Raw genomic sequence first — 21,143 nt, 5'->3', positions numbered from 1 at the left:
CTGATTGGCTGGTGGGTGTGGCTTGTGGGCATGACTTGAACATAGCAGAGGGATGGTTAATTTGCATGTTTCTCTTTTATTATATAGGATATTATATATATATACTATTTTGACATATAGTTTTTTGCAGTAACGTAATTATTGCACAAATCTAATTAATTTCCTTTCAATGTGCACGAATCCGTGCACTGGGCCACTAGTATGATTATAATTTTAAAAGTTGTTTGTTCGGCTATCTTCAATTTTTAACCAATTAAAATCATAATCCAAAATAATTTTTTGAATACATAATTCACTGTGGTGAATAGTGTGCATTTAAATCTTTGTCTGCATCTGATTTTCTTCTCAGGCCATAGGAGCGAATTACTTTTCTTGTGTTTCATTTGTTAAATGTGTGTGGTGGATCCTCTGATGGACAAGACCAAATTCAGACAATGTTTGTGTAACACAGGAATGTGTTTGGCTGTCACTAACAGAAAACTACATGCAGAGTAACTGAAACAAATAAAGATCTGTTTGCTCCATAGCAAGCAATGTGGAGGCTCAGGGACCAGCATCTCTGACTATTTCGGCCTTTCCTTCCAGCTCCAAACATCAGTCACACATTCAAGTAAGAACATCAGGGAGAGGCTGAGCAGCACCACCTTGACTTCCCTTTGATCAAGAAAGCAGAGGCTTTTGGCCCTAACCGGCTTGGCTCAGTGGATAGAGCGTCAGTCTGCAGACTCAAGGGTCCCAGGTTCAATTCCAGTCAAGGGCATGTACCTCGGTTGCAGGCACACCCCCAGTAGGGAGTGTGCAGGAGGCAGTTGATCGATGTTTCTAACTCTCTATCTCTCTCCCTTCCTATCTGTAAAAAATCAATAAAATACATATTTTTAAAAAAAGAAGAAAAGAAAAGAAAGCAGAGGCTTCAAAGCCCCAACACCCTCCTGGGTGGCCCTCATTGTCCAGAACTGCTCACACGGCGCCCACAGCTTGGAGGGTCTGAGAAGCAAGAGTCTCTCCTGGGACTGGGCACACTGCTGCCTCAAACCAAAGCAGATTGTGCTGCCTGAAAGGGAGGGAGACAGGAGACTGGGGAGACAGCTGACAGTCCGTGCCATGGGCTTGCTTAGCATTCCTAGCTTGTAGGATGCATCTACACGCATTATCCCCTCAGCCCACCTTTTCCCCACACACTTTCGATTATGATGGGGTAGATGCATGCACCGCTTGCTCTTATAAATTTTTCATCAGTTTTGTATAACTTTAAAAAGCTATTACACCCAAAGAGCATTCATTTCCTGGATGGAGCCATTTAATTTAAGGTAAATAACTAGATTACCTGCGAGCCGCTTCCTCCAATAACTCTGAGTTGTTCTAATGCCGCCATAAGCCTGGGGGAGAAAGCATAAACGAAGTGCTGCTTTCAGCTCAAAATAAAGAGAAAACATTTTAATTTCTCCAAACTATTGCAAACTAATAAATACATGAAAGGAACAACCTGGCAAAATAAATTGGTCTCCTGGGTTATCAAACCTTTCCCAGCATCGCGCTGCAGAAGACAACGCCGGGCTTAGCTTTGAAACCTCAGTGGTGTGCTCGATGTGAAGAACATCTGAAATGTGTTTTGTTAGAGCTGGGAAAGGGAGAAATGGTTTATGTTAAATAACACTTTGAACTGATGACATTAAAGAACCAATCGCTTGCTTTTTCCATTGTTGTTCAGTACAAAACCCCAAAGAATTTTCACTCCAAATGGAGCGTTCCTCAAGCCTTTGTAGGATTCCAGGGCCATTCAATTGCTTTTCCTCAAAAACACCTTTGATCAAAAACATCAGATTAACCCAAAGCTCAAAGCCGGTATCAAGTAATTTTCACTTCTACTCAGGATTCTATATTCACACATTCCAGCTTCCAAAGGCAGGCTGGCGTGCGGCGGGGCAGGTGCTAAATATTGTGGAGAGAGCTACAAAGAGGAGAGATTAGAACCTTAAAGTGTATGTTGGGGCGGGGGGTGAGGGGGGGAGGCAGGCATACACATACACCCAGAATTCTCGTTAAGTTTTTACAAAGCCAAGTAATCTTTTACCCGCTCGTGAACCTTAATACTCAGCATGCTCCACTCTCCACTGCCTTCTTGCTCAATGCATTTCATTTTCACTTACTTACAGGAAGGCAAGATCATGCCAGTTAAGTATGAAGAAAGTTCTCTTATCTGGGTGGCTGTAGGCCAGCCCGTGAAGGACAACAGCTTCTTGAGTGCCAAAGTCATAGAACTCTGTGGCGACCTCCCTATTTTCTGGCTTAAACCAACTTATCCGAAAGGTAACATTTTCAAGTCTCTTCATGCTGCGTGGAAGGCTGCCTGTCCGTGTGAGGTCCCTGGGAGCCCCTCCACAGGCCTGAGCTGTGACGGGAGGGGGATCAGGGTGCACAGGCAGGTCTCAGTCATTGGCCCGAGAGCTCTGAGAGAAGGAAGGGCCGCCCTGAGGTTGCAGGGCGGCCGGCAGCAGGGTTAGCAGGAAGCGACCAGGCGTCTCACACTGCTGCAGGGCCTGGTCTCTATTTATGACGCTCCCACTTCTTTCCACTCTGCCCCATCTCAGTTGTTTGCACTTCGCAATTTTACTTTTTTTCCCCCTAAGGCACAGAATCTGTGGACTGAGACGCTGAATCTTTATCATGTTCAAACCTAGGATTATGGGACAGCCAAATGCGGCTGTGGGCAGAGGTTGGGATTCTTTAAGTTCTGGGCTCAAGCGTCAGCCTCCAAGTTCCATGAAAATAAATGAGGGGCCCTGGGGTTCCGAGCGAGGTCGGAGCACACCTTGCAGCTGTTTCCGGGTGGGGAAGGGCAGGGGAGCCCCGCAGGCCAGGCTCTGTCCCCTTCGTTCCTGTCCCCAGGGCTGTCCTCACTCTTTATTTCCACCACAGTCACCCCTCTGGCCCCCCCAAAGGCCGGCTCTGTAGCTCTGGCTCAAGTGTGGATAAAAGGCCTTTCTTCCAGCACAGCTGAGATATGTTTTCTAAAAAGATTTTATTGAACATCAAGATAAAGCAGCATGGAAATAATAATGAAAAAGTGCAGGCATTGAAACCAGGCTTGGGGGTAAAATGGGCAGTTACTGTTAACGCTGCAGGGTTTCAGTTTTGCAAGATGAAAACTATTCTGGAGATAGATGGCTGCATAGCAATGTAAATGTACTTTATGCCACTGAACTTTACCCTGAAAAAATGGTTTAAATGGTAAATTTTGTGTACATTTTACCACAATTTATTTTTAAAAACCTCACCAAGGCTTAGAAAATCCAGACTTCTTTCTGATTCTGCCAGGGCTGACTTAATCCTACCGTTCACAAGTCTTATTCTGTCCCAGAGCTTGGCAAATAGGATTCAATTTATGCATCAGTGGCCATGGCAGCCTGGTAGAGTGGGTTAAGAAGGACCCTGAGGCCACAGGCAGGCTCGGTAAGAAATAACACCATGAGCAGTGTTTGTCCCAACTGTTGGGGCTGGAGAGAGGGCTGCCAAATGGCCAGCTGCTTTTGTCATCCTGCTCTTGCCCAGTAGGTGGCCCTAACTCACAATTCTGTGGCCACTGGCCAAGTTCTCACTTTCAATTCCCCACCTGCCTCTACATGGAATAGGCCTTCCTGCTTTCCACACCCAGGAACTACTTCTCCAATACCTTGTCACCTTTTCCAGTCAAGGACAAAAGTCTGCAACTCTGCTACCATGGATGATAACCCTCCCTAAGCACTTTCTGTTCGAGGACAAGCCTCTTGCCCAGGGAGTTCATTCATTCATTCACTCACTCATTCATTCAGCAAACATTTATTGACATATTTATTATGTGCCATTTACTTGTTCCAGGCACTGGGAATGCACTGGTGAACAGAACAAACAAGGATCCCTGCCCTCGGGAGTTTACGTTGTTAGCAAGGGGAAACAGGAATAAACACAAAGTTACAATGAGACAATCATATGGCAAGATGCAAGGTGCTAGGGTAAAACCACAGCAGGACAGGGCGTGGGGGGGCGGGTTGGGAAGATGGTGCTATTGGCAGTGCTAGGGACTGACAGCCTGAGTTCCTGGGGAAAGGGCTTGTTTCCTGCACCCAAGATGTGGTGTGGCCCCTCCCAGCCCAACAGCATGACCACGTTGTAAGTATTCAATCATCACAGCATCCATATGAGAATTACATACATTACGTCCAACACCAGAACAGTGGGAATCACCGAAATGCCCTCCAGATTTGAAAAGAATCACATCAGTGTTGATGTAGCCATAGGATGGAATATCATAGACATTAAAAATGAGGGATTTTTATGTATTAACTATGTATGGTGACAGATGGTTAAAAACTTGTTGTGGTGATCACTTTGTAAGGTATGTAAATGTTAAATCACCATGTTGTATACCTGAAACTAATATAATACTGTGTCAATATAATTAAAAGTAATTTTAAATGGGATTTCTTCCCAATCTCTCATAAATGCAGTCATATTTTAGAATAAAATTAAGGGGGGAAAACCTCCTCTAAGGGGTGCCTCGCTCCCCATCACCTAATTCTAAGCCCCCCAACTCCAGGGTGTCCAACGCTCCCACCCTTGGATCTTGAAGCTGGCAGGTCATCAGCGTCACATGCAGTATTATCAGGGACACCGGTAATGGTAGCTAGACAAGGTCAGAGAGAAGGGTGACAGCTGCTGTCTGCTGAGCTTTGGCTGTGTGTCAGGCACTGTTACGTATTGTCCCCATTTAATCTTTACCAACAACTGTCTGCGTAACTACTAATGATCCCATTTTACGGATGAAGAAACTAAGGTTCACAGAGATTAAATAATTCACCTGAGGTCATTAAGTTAAAAGAAGAGGAGATTTTAATCCAGGTCTCCTTGATGCCTTTCCAAAAATGCCTCAGAAACCAAGAAGCTAACCACAGCTATAAAGCACATCTAAGTTTTCATAAATAACATAGCATGCTATAATCACCACCACCTAACATTTGAATGCGTATTATATGAGTTCCTTGGGAAAAGAACTTTGCTAAAATCCTTCAAATTGTTTGTTTACTCTATCACAACCCTGTGAGATACCAGTAGATACTATTATTATCCCCATTTTACAGATGAATCTGAGACTCAGAGAGATACCAAAGTCCACCCTGTGTGGTCTTTTCCATTGTTGTTACTCAGCAGCCGTAGGCCATGCTGCGGGGCCCACCACGAGGCAGTGTGGTGAGCTAGAGCACCGGGCTGGAGGTCAGAGTGAAGTTTACCTTCAGTTCCTATCTCTTCCATCACCTCTGTGACCTTGGCTAAGTCACTTGGTGTTTCTGGAGCCTCATGCTCTCATGTAAAAAAGTATCTGCTTTTTCTATTCCATAGGATTTCTTATAAGAATCAGCCAAGATAATAAATCCCCTGAAAACTGTAAAGTTTTATACACATACTAGAGGCCAGTGCAGCCCAGCCTGCACCCTCTCCAATCCGGTACCTCTTGGGGGATGTCCCACTGCTGGTTTAGGCACAATCCCCAGGCCTAAACCAGCAGTTGGACATCCCTCTCACAATCCTGGACTGCTGGCTCCTAATCGCCCACCTGCCTGCCAGCCTGATCACCCCTCACTGCCTCTGTGTGCCAGACTGATCGCCCCTAACTGCCCCCCCACTGCCGGCCAGGTTGCCCTCAACTGCCCCCTCCCTGCCAGCCAGGTTGCTCCTAAATGCACCCCCGCCCCCGCCAGCCTGGTCACCCCCAACTGTCCCCCTCTGCCAACCTGGTTGCCCCTAACAGCCCCCCCTGCTGTCCTGGTCGCCCACAACTGCCCCCCCCCCCACCACCAGCCTTGTCGTCCCATGCAGCCTGTTTGTTCAGTCGTTTGGTCGTCCCTCACTAACCCCCCTGCTGGCCTGGTCGCAGACAGCCATCTTGTGAGGGTGTGATGGTCAATTTGCATATTACCTCTTTATTATATAGGATAGTCACTCCATTATGAACGCATAGGGCTGCAAGTAACAGAATACCTGACCAGCAGTGGTTTCAGCAACTACAGGTGGAATGTTTTTCATATAGCCAGAAGTCTGGAGATACGTTTCTGGCATTACCAGCTACTCTGTGGTGTCATCATGTCTCTTTCTACCTTAGCATTTCTCTTCCCATAGCATGCTGCTCATCATCCTGTGCCTATCACTTCTGGTCACAGGTCAGTGCCCTTAACCCGGACATCACATCTACAGTCAAGAAAGGAAGACAAGACATAGGAGGCCTTATCTGCCCCCTTTTACCAAGAAAGCAAAAGCTTTCCCAGAACTGCACTAGCATGTTCTGCTTGTGTCTCACTGGCCAGAAATGTGTGATTTGGGCACTCCTCGTTACCAGGCAGGCTCGGGAAATAAGTAGTATTTTACTTTCTTAGCTCCTAGTATAGAGGCAGGCAAAGAAAACAGGATTGTGGGTGGATTTTGTCAGCTATCTTACAATATCTACCTTAGTTAGTATTATAAAATCAAATTTTAGCTACCTGTATGTTTAACTACTTACTCAATACTAAAACCTACTTTATTATTACAAAAATCATCAGTACAAATTTAAGTGGTATGTAGATGTGTCTATGTGTCCTTTTTTGTTTTTCATCCTGATAAGCACAGACCCTCCTTAATTATTCAAATAAAGGAATTAACTTGCAGCATTTATTTTATTCATTCATTCATTCATTTTTGCAGAAACTCAGAGGGAAAGAAGAGAACTGGTAACACAAACTGTTACAACTACCACCAGAAGACCACGCAGTGGACCACGGGGCAACCCAGGCCCTGGAAGACTGAATAACAAAACCAGACCCAGCGTGCAGGAGGACTCAGACCCCTTCAACCCGGACAACCCTTACCACGTGCGTACGCTGTTTGTGCCACATTCTCAGATGAATGCATTAAACCTAACACTGGAGTGGTAGTATTTCTAGAGGTTTCAAACAAACATTTAGTATCCAACTGAGACTTTTACTCAATATTTTAAAAATGCGTCTTCATTTGTTTGTTGCTGGGTTGATAAATGCGGTGAGAACCTCATTCAAAGCTGCTTTCCCTGCTCTCCTTTTCTTGAGTCACAGGCAAATCCATAAGACAAAGTCATACCAGGAATTTATGTTAAAATGTTTCCAAGAGTGTGTGTGCCCTGGGGGCAGCACACAGAAGGAAAGTATTCTTTCCCCCCTTTGTATCCACTGTATTCACCCATTCAGCAGACACCTGTTGAGGACGTGCTTATGCAGGCCCTGTGCACACGGGCAGGCAGGACCTTCAGCCCTGGGGACTCTCAGCCCACTCTGCAGGCAGGTCAGACACAGATAAAGCACTTTCAAATCTGTGCTTGGAAGGATGGTGTTTGGAAGGATGATACTAACATCCTGAAAACTTATCAAATCTTCCACAAAATATTTTTTTAAAATATATTTTATTGATTTTTTACAGAGGAAGGGAGAGGGAGAGGGATAGAAACATCGATGAGAGAGAAACATCGATCAGCTGCCTCCTGCACACTCCCTACTGGGAAATGTGCCCGCAACCAAGGTACATGCCCTTGACCGGAATCAAACCCCAGACCCTTGAGTCCACAGGCCAACACTCTATCCACTTAGCCAAACCGGTTAGGGCCACAAAATATTATTGAGAATTCATATTTGGAAGGATGATATGAACGTGTTAAAAACTTATCAAAACTTATCAAATCTTCCACAAAATATTATCTACTATGACTATACTTTGCAGGAAGTAGAAAAATAAATATTTATTGTAACTAGTGTTTTAATGGAAAAAATAATACATGCATATACTTTTTAAAAACAGTATAAGAGGGTATACAATTATTAGTGAGTTTCCCTTCCATCTCAGACACCCTCCCCAGAGCAACCTCTTAACAATAGCTACTTGCCCAGTTTCTTTGCTTAAGTACACACACACACAAATTGAACACAAAAGAGCATACAAAAACTCCTGGACCTTGCTTTCCAGTTACAATAAGGTATTTTGAAGATTGTGTCTCCTATATAGATCTACCTCCTCCATCTTAATGTCCGCATCGTATTCCTTTGTGTGGATAGATGTACAACTTCACTAGTTCTACTTTGGTGGACATGTAAATTATCTGTCTTTTGCTGTTAGGCTTGTGGGAAGGTGAATGAGGTGAAGCTCCCACTCCACACACTGCTTGCCACATGGCACCCATTAAATTGCGTTAGCTATCAGTCTTGCTGCCCCACTTGTACACAAGGGAATATGTCTTTAATATAAACACTGACTCTTGGGTCTGCTGAGTCAATGTAGATAGGAATTTCATATTTTAATAGAGGATATCATATTGTCTTCCAAGAAATTATACTAGCTACATGTGTTCAAATAGTAATAAAAGGCCTCTATTATCAAACTTAAAAAGAAGCTTTACCAGTTTTTGGGGGGTGTAAAATTTATCTCCTAGCTGTTTTATCATGCCTGTCTTTAATTATATGCAAGATCGAGCATCTTTTCGTATACAGATAAGCCATTTGTATTTTTTCTATGCAACCTCTTCAGGCCTATTCCATTTCGTGTGCTGCAGATATATTTTCTAATTTATCATTTTAGACTAATACATTTTCCAAAGACTTAGAGTAAAAAGTATTTTTAAATAGCTCAAGGCTTATCAGAAAATTCAGGACACCACAGTACTTCATTCCCTAAAACTCAAAGAATAAGAAAGGAAATAAAATCTGAATCGGCAAACAGAAGATTTAATATAGTTTATTCCCCAGGTAGCTGGATTAGAGGAATCTGGTTCAAGGGGTAAGAGGTATCAGCCCCTTTACAGGTGGGGGGGAGGGCTGTATCTACCTGGCTTCCAGGCTTGAGTGTCCGTATTCTTTTAAAAACTCCAACTACATCAGTTTCCCCCTTTGCTTTGTGTTCGCCTTTAAGCAGACACCTCTCCATGACCTCAGTCCTTCACATATTTCTTTAAGGTATCTTAGAGCAACAACCTGAGATTCCCTTGCAACATTTTAATCCTAATAACTGAACCCTCAAGATTAAAAAATGTCTCAATCAACAGGCTTTTTGCCTCTGTACCCTAGAAGAGTCAGCTACAATTAGTGAGATGGTTGTCTTTTTTTTTTTTTTGTCCCAGATAAGCCAAAAAAGGGTGGGGGAGGGGTCTGAAAAATGAAAGAATGGTATGAGAGGAAGGCAAATATTTTGATGACAAAAATTTAACAGGAATGTTAATTTTGTTAGGTGTGATAATGGCAGTGTGATTGTGTAGGGAAATATTCTCTTATTTGGGAAGTAACATTCTAATGTATTTATGGGTCAAATATCACAATACTGAATTTTAAAGGTCGGGGGGGAAAAGCAAGCAAATTTAACAAGTTAGAAATTGTCAAATCTAGATGATGTCCAGTATACAATTTTCTTCACTTCCAGTATGTTTGAATCTTTCGTAATAAAAACCGCCATCTCCCTCCAAAAAGTTTGAGTAGACTTTTTATACCAGAACAGGTGACGGTGCTGAGTTCACGCAGCTCAAGCCTGTTTGGTGCTGCATCTGCCCAAATTCACCTACCTCCAGGAAAGAGGCTTAAATTGAACAAAGGATTTACTTTAACAATAAGGGCTTCTGAGCAATGAAATTCAATACCATATTAAAGAGGATACAGAAACTATACCCCTAGATATCCATAAAAAGGAAAGCCAGATACGTAAATTTGGCAGGGGGACAAGTTCCTTCCAGCGCTGTGCTCTCCAGTGGTGAGAAAACGCTGTTTGTAGGTAATTTTTACTTCATCAATATGACTTTATTTCTGTAACTGTAATCATGGCACACAGGAACAAGAAGGCAGTTTACGATCTGGAATTTTCACACATTATGTGGGGCCTTTTCCTGAGGGTTAGAGCCCCTTACACTGATGTAAGGGCAGGAGCTAAGTGACTCCACGGTGTCTCAGCCACAACTGGAACAGCCACGCTGGCCAGTGAGTCCCAAAGTGTGCGCCGAGTTCCTGCCGACTTAAATTAACAGTGGCAGAAATGCTACTTTTGAATCATGCCTGCTTTTTGTTTGCCTATTTAAAACAAGATCAGTCCCTATTGAGTGGTGATCATGGCTCATTAAAGCATGGAGACACTCCATCAATATTTACAAAAAACACCTTCCTGCAGTGACAGATTAGGTAGGTGAAGTTCCTGGATGTTAGAAGAAATTCTGAACTTCTTATAAGGTTATGATTGAAAACTCCTTACAGAAAATTATGCTGCTTTCTTATAGCAATGAACATTCAGGATCTTATTTTTAAAAAATGTGTTACAAACTTCTCATTATGAAGAAAACCCAAATAATTCTTTTATTTCACAGCAGCAGGAAGGGGAAGGCATGACATTCGACCCTAGACTGGACCACGAGGGAATCTGCTGCATAGAGTGCAGACGGAGCTACACCCATTGCCAGAAGATCTGTGAGCCCCTGGGCGGCTATCAGCCGTGGCCCTATAATTATCAAGGTTGCCGGTCGGCCTGCAGAATCGTCATGCCATGTAGCTGGTGGGTGGCCCGCATCTTGGGCATGGTGTGAAATCATGTCATATACCAGGTGCTGTAAAGGAAGAAGTAACTCAAGAGACAACCAAAGTATGAAAACTCTTGATGCTGAAGGGACCACAAAGTATTTTATACTCCGAGTAATGTTCTTTGAGACACTGTTAACAGAATATTTCTCCATTGCTTTACAGAACTTTATCCAGAATGTGCAAATGTACTGAAAGGGTAGACTAAAATGTCATAATAATCCTTTTATTACTTGCTATTTTTTATTTGCTTTGCCCATAAGGCCTGCTCATAAGATTTCAGTCCCAAGCCATTTTGAAATAAACATGAAAATTTACAATTTGTCCAAGTTCTCAAGTACACTTGAGTTCCTTTAAATCAAGTCACTAATTAAGTTGTTCTGTTTTGTATAGAATTCCTCAATTGTTCTTAACCTTTACTGTTCTTCCCAGTCTTGCAAATGTGCTCTTAGAGTCTCCAGATAAAACACAAACAAGCCCGGGCCAGTGTGGCTCAGTTGTCCAGTGCACTGAAAGGTCTACAGTTTCATTCCCATCAGGCCACATGCCTGGGTTATGGGCTGGATCCCCGATCAGATGCGAGTGGGAGGCAGCCAATTGATGTTCCTCTCTCCCTTCCTCTCTCAAAAATCAATAGAAACATTAAAAAACAAACCACAAACAAAGAAGGAAAACAGGACAAATAATGGAATTTACCTGAAAGTAAACATTATAAACCTCAACGTGGTAGCTCATGGGAAATTCTTGATCTGGCATGTGAATAACAGGTTGCTGCCCTATGTTAGGAGTCACTTCCCGGAAAAGCATTAGGCTAACGAGGGGAAACGTAGCCAGAGATAAATCAGACTTGTGGGAAGAGGACTTCCATTGACATTCTGAAAAGAGATCTTCACACTCTTTTCGATAAGTGCTCACGGGGCATGAAGAAGCGTAATGATTTCTTCCTCTGGAATACAAATCAGGCTGTTGATGTAGTTCAATTACCAATTAGTTACTCTCCTAGTAATAGGGCTGGCTGCGGCTTGGCAGATACGGCTGAGGAAGAATAGCCTATTTATTTATAATGACATAAAGCCTCTCAGGAACACTGACAAGAACCAGGGCTGTCTTTAGAAACTGAAATATTCAGATCAGGAAGAGACTCAGGTATTTCATATTTTTGGCATATTAGTTCTGAATCCCACAATCTGAGAGATACAGAACTTTAAGGAAAATCAGTTTTCCAAAACAAGGATTCAGAGAGATGATAGGTCTTGATACCATGATCTTATTACATTCTCATATTCTAAATACACCTTAGTAGTGTACACTTAGTATTTTCCAATTTGTCTGAAAGATCATACAGAATTTTTAAAATCTGGTTATCAGATGAAGGCTCAGATTCTTGCATTTAAGGGAATATACAGCAAAGCAGGCTTCTGGAGAAAAAGCTACAAAGGAAATAAACATACTGAACTATATGTAATGGCAAAGTGTTCTCAGGCAGCAGCTACTTCCTGCAGTTATGAATTGTACATGTTTAATCTTTGAAATGGTTAATGGTTGTCATTCTGCAAAGCAAATATGTGCCAATGGTTCCACACACCATCTCCCACCTCACTGCCCAGCAACCTGTACTTGGTTCTACAACCAAATAAAAAAAGACTGATCCCGGCACAGAAGAGCCTGTGTGGTCTCGCGAGAGATATAGTCAGGATTCAGTACACTGAGGGACTTGATAAAGATGGCAGCATTGGGCATCTTGGAGAAGATGACGCCTTTGCTAGAGCTTCAGTGAGCATGAGTTAGCCTTGTGAAAGTGACAGAGGAAAGGCATTCGAGGCAGAGGGAGCAGTCTAGTAAAGCCAGAGGTTTTAAAGTTAACTGATTCACTGAGGGGGAAGGAGGGAATTGTGGAGTACAAGCAGGCAAATGGAGGCTTCAGGTTGAGGTAATATTAAGATAGAAATGTAGGCAAAAACTATACCTTATATTGCATGTTATTTTGAATTCATTTATTTATTTGGTAGGTCAGAAATAGGGACACAATCAAAGGTTTCAGGCAAAGAAAGGGCAAGAAGAGGGCTGGTTAAGTTTCCATTCTGGATGGATCACCTTAGTAACTCTCCATGTGAGAGCAGGTGCCAGACTTGGCAAGGAAGAAAGCATGTCATTAGAAAAGAAGGCTGCCTCCTGAAAAGATGCTCCCTTTTCAAAGCCCCACAATCAAGTGAAAATCTAGTAGATAATTTACTTCATAATAGATAAAGCAATTATGTTGTGTTCTGAAAAGTCACTTAGTACCCAAGGAAGGCAACTTAGGAAAAAAAACACCAATGTTTTAAGGGATGGGGGAAACTCAAGTTTGGTTTAAAGGTAGGAATGACTGAAGACTCAAATTTTGTTCAAAGTAGAAAACTAAAGGCCTACTTTGAAAGAGAAGAATCTATCCTATATAATAATAGACAGATGCAAATTGACCATACCTTCACTACACCCACCATTGACTAATCAGAGTGATATGCAAATTAACTGCCAACAAAGATGGTGGCTAGTTTGCATATACCGGTTGGGAGCAAAGACTGAAGACACCATAGAAGGAAACCAAGCAACGGAGCCAAGGTAGCTGAGATGGGCGGAGTGAAGTGGCAGAGACAGGCAGGGTAGGAGCGGCAGAAAAGGGCGGGGTAGGAGCGGCAGAGAAGGGTGGGTTAGGAACAGCAGAGATGGGAGCAAAGCCCTATTCTTGCAGGAATATTCCTGCAATGGGCCTCTAGTCCTATCTAATAATAGACAAACATGGTAATTAACTGTATCTCCAACACGCTTCCCATTGGCTAATCAGGGCGATATGCAAATTAACTGCCAACCAAGATGGCAGCCGGCAGCCAGGCAGCTGAAGCGAACAGGAGGCTTGCTTGCTGCAGTGATGGAGGAAGCCAAGGTTCCCCACTTGCCACTGCTGGCCTCTGAGTTGCAACTCTAAGCAACTATGTTGCAAGTATAGAAGTTAAACAAAACCCAGAAACCTGCTTTCAGCCAGCCAGGCTTCAACCAGCAGGATCGCAACACTGTTTCAATTATAGAACAAACCCAGATCCCTGCTTTCAGCAGCCGAGGTCTCAGAGCTGCAGCCAGGCCTCAGAATTAAGGCCAGCTCTCAGCTCCAGTGACAGCCATGGAAGGTAAATAAATCTCAGAATAAAAGACAAAAAGAAAAAAAGGAGATGTTGGGAGCTTCAGTCAACGTCAGCCTGAAAACGGCCCTCAGCCCCTCACCCAGACTGGCCAGGCACCTCAGTGGAGACCTCCACCCTGAAGGGGGTGTGACCAGCTGCAAACAGCCATCATCCCCTCATCCAGGCTGGCCAGGCACCAAAGCGGGACTCCCACCCTGAAGGGGGTGTGACCAGCTGCAAACAGCAATCAGCCCATCATGTGGGCTGGCCAGGCACCCCAGTGGGGACCCCCACCCTGAAGGGGGTGTGACCAGCTGCAAACAGCCATCGTCCACTCATCCAGGCTGGCAAGCCACCCCAGTGGGGACCCCCACCCTGAAGCAACAAGATGGCGGCTAATTTGCATACTGAAGGTGGGCGGCAGCGGGCAAGGCTGTCCGCAGTCTGGGACCCGGATCTGTGACCCTGCCGGGCAGGGGGCAGCGCTTAAGGTGTCCGAGGGACCAAGACACAGATCTGTGACCCTGCCGGACAGGGGGCAGTGCTTGAGGCTGTATGCGGTCCCAGGACCTGGATTCGTGACCCTGCCGGGCGGGGGGCAGTGCTTAAGGCTGTACGTGGTCCCGGGACCCAGATCTGTGACCCTGCCAGTCAGTGGGCAGTGCTTGAGGCTGTCCCCAGGACCAAGACACAGAACTGTTACCCTGCAAGGCGGGGGACAGTGCTTGAGGCTATCCGCGGTCCCGGGACCCGGATCTGTGACCCTTCCTGGCAGGGTGGCAGCTCGCACAGGGGCGGATCAGCCAGGGTTGGGCAGGGCAGGACACCTGGCTTCCACCCAGCCCCAGTCACTCTGGGCAGGTGAGCAGCACAGAGAGCCTCTGGACAGGGGAGGCAGGCCGACGGAGGGTGGCCTGTACTCCGCACATGGCGGTGGTGACAGCTGTGAGCGCGCCAAGCAGAGCCTGCAGGCTGAGCTGAAGTAGAGCCTGCAGGCCATCAGCGCCCAGGAGTGGCTGCACAAGATCCGCCTCCTGGCCCAGAAGGTGCAGGATCACAGGGACAGCCACCGTGGTGGGTCAGACTGACGTCCTCCTGGCCGCACCACAGGGGTTTGCGGATCTGCAACCCAGAGGCCTCCTGTGTGCACATCCCCCGCTGGCATGGGAACATCCCCCAGCACACTGTCACCCTCCCACGCCTGCAACAGTTGCAAACAAAGGCATGCACAAGTTCCCCCCGCCTCTCCACCACACTTCCATCAACCCAGCATGCCTAACACCCCCACAGGATGTGCACACATCCCCTCTGATGCACTCCTGTCCTTTGGAGAGTGTCTGGGTGTTCTGGGTGCTGAGGGTGGGCGCCTGTGAGATGACAGTGAGAGGGCTGAGTGGTGATGCCGTTCCCATGGAGGCCAGTGCAGCTACAAGATCACCTCTACGGGGTTAATGCAGGTGCTGAGGCAGGAGCAGGTGCAGACAGACACACCTGGTGAGCGCGGGCGGCCCTCACTGAGGTGCCTTCGGTCAGCGTTCAAGATCAAGAACCCAGAGGTGGAGAGGCATTCCGTCCTCTCAGTTAAACAGTGGGATAGTCGGGGCGACTGTAGAGGAGGAATGTGCACTTTGTGTGCCAGAACCCATGAGCTACGGCTGCCCTGACTGAGCCTCGCTTGCTTGGGGCCTAGCGCACTCCTGCCGGACAGCGGGTGACAGGACGTGCTTTTCCAAATTAATGAGAGAAAACGTTGATTCTCCTGCTGCCCACGAAGGTGGAAAGTGAAGTGGGGAGACATGTGGGGAGTGAGTGAGGTTTCCTGTCTGGGGGTTCTAAATCTGCTGTTGGTTTCTTTCACTGCTGACTAGAGAGATACAGGGTGTCCCCCTAAAATGTATACACACTTTGAATACTTACTAATTCCAATGGTTTTAAGCATAAGAAAGAAACAACAATGGAGCTGTTATCTGTTAAAAATGTGGGCACAAACAGGTAGTTGGACATTCCCTGAGGGGTCTCAGATTGGAGAGGGTGAAGGCCAGTGCACGAATTTCATGCACTGGGCTACTAGTCCTATCTAATAAAAGAGAAACATGCAAATTGACCATAACCCCAACACCCTTCCCATTGGCTAATCAGGGCGACATGCAAATTAACTGCCAACCAAGATGGCGGCCGGCAGCCAGGCAGCCGAAGCGAACAGGAGGCTTGCATGCTCTAGTGACGGAGGAAGCCAACGTTCCCCGCCTGCCGCTGCTGGGCTCTGAGCTGCACTCTAAGCAACTGTGTTGCAATTATAGAAGCTAAACTAGCTCCAGAGACCTGCTTTCAGCCAGCTTCGGCCTCAGAGCTTAGAGCTGCAGTGATGGCTACAGAGTTTTAATTATAGAAGCCAAACAAGACCCAGAACCTGCTTTCAGCCCTCAGAGATGGAGCCGGCTCTCAGCTCCAGTGACAGCTATAGAAGGTAAATTAGTCCCAGAATAAAAAATAAATAAAAAAAGGAGAGGCTGGGAGCTTAAGTTGCCCTCCAGCCTGAAAACGGCTCTCAGGCCCTCACCCAGACTGGCCAGGCACCCCAGTGGGGACCCCCCACCCTGAAGGGGGTGTGACCAGCTGCAAACAGCCATCAAACCGTCATCCAGGCTGGCTAGGCACCCAAGCAGGACCCCCCAGACTGATCTGGGAAACTTTCAGGGCAAACCAGCCGGCCCCCACCCGTGCACCAGGCCTCTATCCTATACTACAGGCAGGGTGGGACAGCTCAAGCTGCCATCCGGGCCCATGTGCAGCCCTGGGCAGTGGGGCATAAGCCCCGCCCCCAACCGGGACCCCTGTGTGCCACATGAGCCTCCAGCTGGGACCCCCATGCCGCCTAAGCCTGCACTGCTAAGCCCCGCCCCCAGCCGGGACCCTATGACTATTGGAGAGCAGGAAAGTGCCGCTGGGCCCTGGGTCGCTGTGGTGATCCGGCCATCGGTAAGTAGAAAAGTGCGGCCTGTCAGTAGTCCCCCGCTGCGCCTGATCTGGGAGCAGGAAAGCAAGCCCAGCCTGAGGGCAGCCCCCAGCTGCACCTTCTCCCCAGTCGCCATGAGGATCCAGGAGCGGGAAAGCAAGCCCGGCCTGCGGGCAGCCCCAAACTTTGCCTGCTCCCCAGTTGCCATGGTGATCTGGGAGCAGAAAAGCAAGCCTGGCCTGAGGGCAGCCCCCAGCTAGGCCTGATCCGGGAGCAGGAAAGCAAGCCCTGCCTGCTGGCAGCCCCAAACTTTCCCTGCTCCCCGGTTGCCATGGTGATCCGGGAGCAGGAAAGCAAGCCTGGCCTGCGGGCAGCCCCAAGCTGGGTCTGTGGGCAGCCCCAGCTGGGCCTGCTCCCCGGTCACCATGGCAATCCGGGAGCAGGAAAGCCTGGCTTGCAAGCAGCACCCTCATCCTGGCCATACATAGCTCAAGGGAGAGTACAACATGCAGTGGAGGCCAGGAGCCTGAGAGATCAACACAGAGGGGCTCCTGCTCCAAGCCTCCATGGTGTGGCTGGGGGCAGGCCCCAGCAGACACACACACACACACACACACACACACACACACAGCAACTGCTTCGAGCCTACATGGCGCGGCTGGGGGCAGCCCCTAGCAGACAGAAACACACACACACACACACACACACACACACACACACACACACGGGACGCCTGCTCCGAGCCTCTGCTGCCAGACTGTGGCCATCAGTAGGACATCCACTGAGGGCTCCCAGACTGTGAAAGGGGCAGGCTGGGCTGAGGGAACCCCACCCCCCAGTGCATGAATTTCGTGCACCAGGCCTCTACTACATATATAAAAGGCTAAGCGACCACCCAGCCGTCCAACCAGTAGCTATGACACACACTGACTACCAGGGGACAGATGCTCAACACAGGAGCTGACAAGCCACAGTGACTTGGCAGTGGCGGTTCTTGGAACGAGAGAGGAGGAAGCCCGATTCCGGGGTGCATTGCCCGAGAACCGCCCTCTCGCAGTCAGGGACCCTTCGGGGGATGTCGGAGAGCTGGTTTCAGCCTGATCTCCACAGGCCAGGCCGAAGGACCCCACCTGCTAGAGGGACCCCACTCACTCTGCAGACGCCCTTCGAGCCCTGGCACCGTCCCAGGTGCAGCCGGCTGGGAGGGACCAAGGAGGTTGGCTCCAGAGTGTGTCCAGCCCATCTCACCCAGTCCCGCCCCGCTGGCCACCTTCTAATTAATTTCCTTTCAATGTGCATGAATCCATGCACTGGGGCACTAGTCAGTGTATAAATGAAGAGAGGGCACTGCAGAATACAAACTTTTCACAAATGGGTACTAATCTACAGATTACATTTTACCAGGCCAGCCCAAAATTGCAAATGTAGCCCAATTAGCTGTGTTGAAAACTGTGTGTATTTGTTCTAATATAGATACTCATTTAATTCTTTTTTTTTTTTTTAATCATCATCCAAGGATAGATTGGTTGCTTCCTGCATGAGGCCTCAGACTGAACAGGGATCGAAGCTGCAACAGAAGTTCACACCCTTGACTGGGAATCGAACCTGCAACCACGCTTGGTCCACAAGCCAATGCTCCAAGCACTGAGCCAAACCAGCCAGGGCGATTCTCATTTAATTCTTAGTGGTGTTGAAAAGAAATCCTTATGGACATCAGAGGTTGATTTTCAAGGTCTTAGGTCTGACTCAGATTGGAAAAGGCTACTGTAGTCTTAGATGTAATAGTTGTTGTGTAAGCACACAGAAAATGAAAAAAATGGTATTGCTGGGTTTTATTATGTATAAATGTTCTGTTACATTGATGTATCTCATTAAAATACGACAAGAAACTTTTATTCAATTTAAAAATCCTGTTAACCTAATCCTTATACCTCCTTCCCCCACCACTTCAAATAGCTATTGACACTAAAAAAGTAAACATATTCAAAATATTCACTTAACCCACTCAACAGTTGATTTCTTACGCCAAATTTATTACACTCTGAAATACAAGCTACATTTTTACAAAATAGAAATTTCTTGTGAGTGGAATAAATTTTATTTCTGTATAAGCTGAATATGCTGATTTGTTTTATGAATATTTATTTTATATAAATGGTCATAATTTTTTTAAAGTTAACTGATTTACTGAGGAAGGAGGAGGGAGTTAACAAAAATCTACATGCATAGTCATAGCAGTGTATCTCAAACATAGAGGTATAAATTTGAGAGTCAATGATGCAAACTTTAGCAAAAACATTTTATAAGGAGAGTGAGTTTTGGTGTTTATAAAAGAAAGCTGAACTCCTATTAAAGGACTTTTGTACATATATGCATGCTCATATTCTATATGCATACACACGTTTCACTTTTTAAAAGCCCAATATTAGAGTCAAACTTACAGGTTAAGTTAGTGTTGACTGATTTTTAACAATAAAAGGACTCACCACAGCTGTTAAACTGCTTACATTAAAAAGTAATCAATTTACATCTGGTTTTTAGGTACTTACTATGCAAATATCTGTAAGTATATCTGAATATACATTTATGCATGTATAACCTAAACCTAGCAAATAGCTGATGTTATTTTCTAAGCTTGGCTGACTAAACCTTTTCTACATCTTAATAGCTTTTAAATCAAATATACAGAAGTCAGTCTTCATTAGGCTGTGAGTGATGAAAATAGATGATGGAAATGGAAATAGTATACCCACTAAGCTATAACTAAGTCCCTAGGTTTAAACACCAAATTATTAAAAAAGCAACAACATTTGTTTTAAGAGGCATACCTCCACAAAGTTTTTTCTAAGAGTTTAGTAATAACTTTACAGACGTTATGTTACATTCCTGTTCTCTTTGGGCCTGCTCCTTTACAAACATTCTCTTCCTATCAAATCCTATAACTGAACCAGAACCCTTTATTCTCATCTTATGACTCTACAAATTTTAATGGCAACTAGAGAACTTGGAAGAAAAAAAATCTACATACATACTTTAAAAAAACACACACTAGCATTTGCAAATTTAATTGCAATTACTTTAAAAACAACAACAACAACAACACAACACCAAAATGATTTTTGTGGCTTCTGGCCTTCACCCTTCCAAGGTGTGGATTCAATTGCTACAAATTTTCTTTTCAAATGCCTATATTCCATTATCCTAGACTATTAGCCACCTTCTTATAATGAATTTGCTTTATACTGACAGAGTCAAAGGACTGGAATAAGTCAAGCATGAATTTTCTCTTAGCAACACATTGCTTTTAAAGGCAAGTGGTTTCTTTTCAATTAAAACCATATTCCTACCTGTTAGTTACTGAAGTACAAGTATGCAGTAAAAAAGATATATCCTAACACAATTTACTGGACCTACTCAACCAGCACCAACATTTTTAATATTCACTTAGCACCTATATGTAATTAGACAAAGCAACATCTGAGAAAATTCCGGTTACTAACGAAATGGTGTCTCATTTTGTACTGTGCCATGGCCCTACATAAATATTGAGCATGCCAGTATCCTCTGCCCCATTTTAAGTAGTATCTCAGCAGTGATAAACTAGCATCTTGTCCAAATATTTAAATTTTTTTCTAAAACAGATTTTCATTGTGCAGTACCACAGTTACATGGATTCAATGCCTTTATCATAATGACCCTATAGTTCTAATGATAGAAGAGCAAAAATAATTGTGATCCTCTATCCTCTACCTTTACATCTATGCAAGGGAGAAACAATTCTTCAAAGGAACAAGTGACCAAGCAGCTTGTTACTCTTTTCTAAAATGTATTGGAAATGATTAGGGATTAGTGCTAATTTCTATTTATTCTCTCCTTCACTCCTTGAAATCGGTGGTTTTTAAGGGCAATGTCCCATGTCATTGTGTAAGTCCATATCACCAGTCATTAAAAACAGATTTACTGGGCCCTATCCCAAACCCACTGATTCAAGATCTCAGGAGGGAAGCCTGCATTTAAAACTTCCCAGGTTAGGGTTATTCATCATTAAGTTTGAGAATCACTATCCTATAGCTTACATATAGCAGTATATGTGCCCATACTATATAATTTTAAGTTGCCTGATAATTGGGATCACTGTCAGAAGATCAGTACAAGATTAGGGTAAATAAGTTTTAGGTGAGCTAGATTATGATTCTATCACTAACTATCTGTGTGTTTTGTTAAAGAACTGTTATAAAGAAAAAAGTATACAAGAGTGCTTGGCGGGGGGGGGGGGGGGGGGAGATATGCATCTATGAAACCAAAGGTTTAACAAGTAAGATTTATTCCAGCTCTAACATTCTGATTTTATTTTTTTGTTGTGCCTCCTCATATTGACAGGAAATGGAATGCAAATATATGATTAAGGTAGTATTAGGTACCAAAGCTACTTCTAGTCTTGGCAGATGG

General features: G+C 45.1%; 1 protein-coding gene across 1 annotated transcript in view; it reads left to right on the top strand.

The window, feature by feature from the left end:
* The window catches only part of CNMD (chondromodulin), a 28,832-nt gene extending 17,928 nt beyond the window's left edge, over positions 1–10,904 (top strand). The window contains exons 5-7 of the mRNA XM_059684781.1: positions 2,157–2,310; positions 6,715–6,881; positions 10,373–10,904. Coding sequence (XP_059540764.1) covers positions 2,157–2,310; positions 6,715–6,881; positions 10,373–10,588 — 537 coding nt within the window. The 3' untranslated portion in view covers positions 10,589–10,904. The remainder of the gene's footprint in view (positions 1–2,156; positions 2,311–6,714; positions 6,882–10,372) is intronic.
* The last annotated feature ends 10,239 nt before the right edge of the window (positions 10,905–21,143 follow it).

This window comes from Myotis daubentonii, chromosome 2 (assembly GCF_963259705.1).
Source record: "Myotis daubentonii chromosome 2, mMyoDau2.1, whole genome shotgun sequence".
NCBI classification, from domain to species: Eukaryota; Metazoa; Chordata; class Mammalia; order Chiroptera; family Vespertilionidae; genus Myotis; species Myotis daubentonii.
Note: the sequence above shows the minus strand (reverse complement) of the source record. Positions and strands in the feature narration are given on the sequence as shown.